Source organism: Austrofundulus limnaeus, unplaced genomic scaffold (genome assembly GCF_001266775.1).
Source record: "Austrofundulus limnaeus strain Quisiro unplaced genomic scaffold, Austrofundulus_limnaeus-1.0 Scaffold490, whole genome shotgun sequence".
In the NCBI taxonomy this organism is placed as follows: Eukaryota; Metazoa; Chordata; class Actinopteri; order Cyprinodontiformes; family Rivulidae; genus Austrofundulus; species Austrofundulus limnaeus.
The window spans coordinates 390142-393046 of NW_013952892.1; the positions used below are offsets into that span (position 1 = coordinate 390142).

Below are 2905 nucleotides of genomic sequence, written 5' to 3' on the forward strand. Positions count from 1 at the left end.
GCCAAGTAGGGGTCTCTGCAGGACTGTTGTCTTGTGGGTCGGAGACGACCCTACCTGGGCCAGTCAGGTGTAGGGCTGTCTCCACCCACAGGAAAACATGTTCTACAGAGACCCCCTTCTCGTTTATGRATTAAATCGTGGCAAATGAAGTTTTCAAAAAACAAATATTAAAAGAGGAAATATAAAGAGGAATAAAACATAAAACGATGTATTTGCTTCCTCTTTTATAGTTATTTATTAACACACAGAGTGGTCACGGGTCAATGACGTCATGCAAAATGTTACAAGGTATTTCTGATTTTATTTTGAAATGAGCAGTAAAACATGATTTCTCAGCAGGTCCGTGTTAAAAGTCTGGACCTCAGTAAAGTGATCCGTCTGCTCGAGGATCCCTTGACTGTAAGCTCAGTTTGTGTTTTGTTATYGTCTTGTTTTGAACGTGTTTTGCTGCTGATCATCATCCTGTTTCTGTTGAAGACAAACCTAAAGGAGAGGAACCTTTTTGTCTTGAAGAAGCTACTGAAGAGAAACCAGACGGGCTTCGTATCCTTTGTTTCTGTAACTGGACCGGACTGGGAGCTGAACTCACACAGACTCTTTCTCAAAGCGTTCAAATTTCCTACAGTTTTTCCAGCTTCTGAGGGAGCTGACAGACATCTGTAAAATACTCAACATGTGTGCTGAGAAAGCCACGGCTCAGCCTGAGTTTACATCAGTTCTGTGTGAAGCTCTTCAAATCTGCAGGTAAAAACAAACCATTTAAACCTTTTGTTGTTTGATCGTCTCAGCATCTCTGTTTTCAGACTTCCTTTCCTGAAGGAGAGAACATCTGATGAGCTGAGGTTCTCTCAGGACGTCACACACTTCCTGTCACACACAGGTATTTTATAACACACACACATCGTTGTCTTTGTTGTGCTGGGTGACGATGAGGAGTTTTGCAGCTCGTCTGATGAAGGTGCCACACGTTGAAGTGAGGCGGTGTGTTATTGAGTCTGTGAGGTCCTGCTTCGTCTCTGCCACTCCCAGGAAACAAGTCGACGGTACGAGTCATCTCACCGAACCTCTGATCTGCAGCTTCACAAACTTTAAAGTGCCTGTGAATTCAGGTTTTTGTAATAAAAATGAACAAGTTTTTGGAAAGATAACATTGATAACATATTGCAAAACTAATTTCACACCGCTGAGATGAACAGCTGTTGAGATATTTGCATGTGAAGAAACAGGAAGTGATGTCAAAGGGGAATGTCTGCATGTGAACAGAGCGATGCTACAACGACTAACACAGACTGCAGACAAGAATCTGATGTTTCTTTGGATTTTTTTGAGTCACCATCAGAGAGATGAACAGTTAAAGTTTAAAAAATGTTTCAATAAAAAAAACAAAGTTGTTTTTCTTAAAGAGTTCCCCTTTGATGTCACTTCCTGTTTCACTTTATCTGAGCCAAGTTCAAAGGAAAATGTGCAATTTACGTGATGAAATGAGTAAAATCATGTGTTTTGTGCAAAGTTTCTTAAATATAAAGTTGTTTTCTTTGACTTTCTGTATCTGAAGGACATACACGTCACAGAAAGGTTAAGCCTGACTAGTTAAGTCTGACTCGTTAAGTCTGACTTGTTAATTCTGACTCGTTAAGTCTGACTTGTTGAGACTGACTCGTTAAGTCTGACTTGTTAAGACTGACTTGTTAAGTCTGACTCGTTAAGTCTGACTCGTTAAGTCTGACTCGTTAAGACTGACTTGTTAAGTCTGACTCGTTAAGACTGACTTGTTAAGTCTGACTCGTTAAGTCTGACTCGTTAAGTCTGATTTGTTAAGCCTGATTGGTTAAGTCTGACTCGTTAAGTCTGACTCGTTAAGCCTGACTGGTTAAGTCTGACTCGTTAAGTCTGACTCGTTAAGTCTGACTCGTTAAGTCTGACTTGTTAAGACTGACTTGTTAAGTCTGACTCGTTAAGTCTGACTCGTTAAGTCTGACTTGTTAAGACTGACTTGTTAAGACTGACTCGTTAAGTCTGACTCGTTAAGCCTGACTGGTTAAGTCTGACTCGTTAAGCCTGACTGGTTAAGTCTGACTCGTTAAGTCTGACTCGTTAAGACTGACTCGTTAAGTCTGACTCGTTAAGCCTGACTGGTTAAGTCTGACTCGTTAAGCCTGACTGGTTAAGTCTGACTCGTTAAGTCTGACTCGTTAAGTCTGACTCGTTAAGCCTGACTTGTTAAGCCTGACTCGTTAAGTCTGACTTGTTAAGCCTGACTGGTTAAGTCTGACTCGTTAAGACTGACTCGTTAAGCCTGACTCGTTAAGTCTGATTTGTTAAACTGTCTGCAGGACTCCAGCCCGTCTCTCCAGGGTTCCGGCTGCAGCAGCTGGAGCTCAGCGACGTCCCGGAGACGCTGCTCCTGTCCACGGCAGCGGTCCAGGACCAGCCGGCCGTCAGGCTGCAGCTGCTGCAGACGCTCCAGCTCCTGTCCAGCTCCTCCGGTGAGGAGCAGCAGGAAGTGCACCTGCTTCATTAATAAAAACATGATGACGTATTTGATCTGTCTTCAACCACAGACAGGAACTGTGCTTCGATACTGCGTGCACGAGGAGCCCGGACCATCTGTCTCCACATGAACGAGCCCGACCCGTCCGGGCAGGTTCTGTTCCTGTCAGCTGAGATCCTCTGGAACCTGCTGGAGGTGGGCAGCCTGGAGGAGGTGAAGGCTCAGCTCAGCACCATGGAGTGTGTCATGTAGGTGATGGTTCATCAGTCTGAAGCCCCCTGCTGTCCTCTGAAGCCCCCCTGCTGTCCTCTGAAGCCCCCCGCTGTCCTCTGAAGCCCCCTGCTGTCCTCTGAAGCCCCCTGCTGTCCTCTGAAGCCCCCGCTGTCCTCTGAAGGTGTGTTTGTTCTTCAGATC

At 44.9% G+C, this 2905-nt stretch overlaps 1 protein-coding gene across 1 annotated transcript in view; it reads left to right on the forward strand.

Annotated features, from left to right (window-relative positions):
* The window catches only part of cfap69 (cilia and flagella associated protein 69), a gene marked incomplete in the record, with an annotated part of 17496 nt that overhangs the window by 606 nt on the left and 13985 nt on the right, over positions 1-2905 (forward strand). The window contains 7 exon segments of the mRNA XM_014025677.1: positions 340-399; positions 478-543; positions 635-744; positions 804-880; positions 945-1043; positions 2334-2486; positions 2562-2739. Of these exon segments, the coding sequence (XP_013881131.1) occupies positions 340-399; positions 478-543; positions 635-744; positions 804-880; positions 945-1043; positions 2334-2486; positions 2562-2739 (743 nt within the window).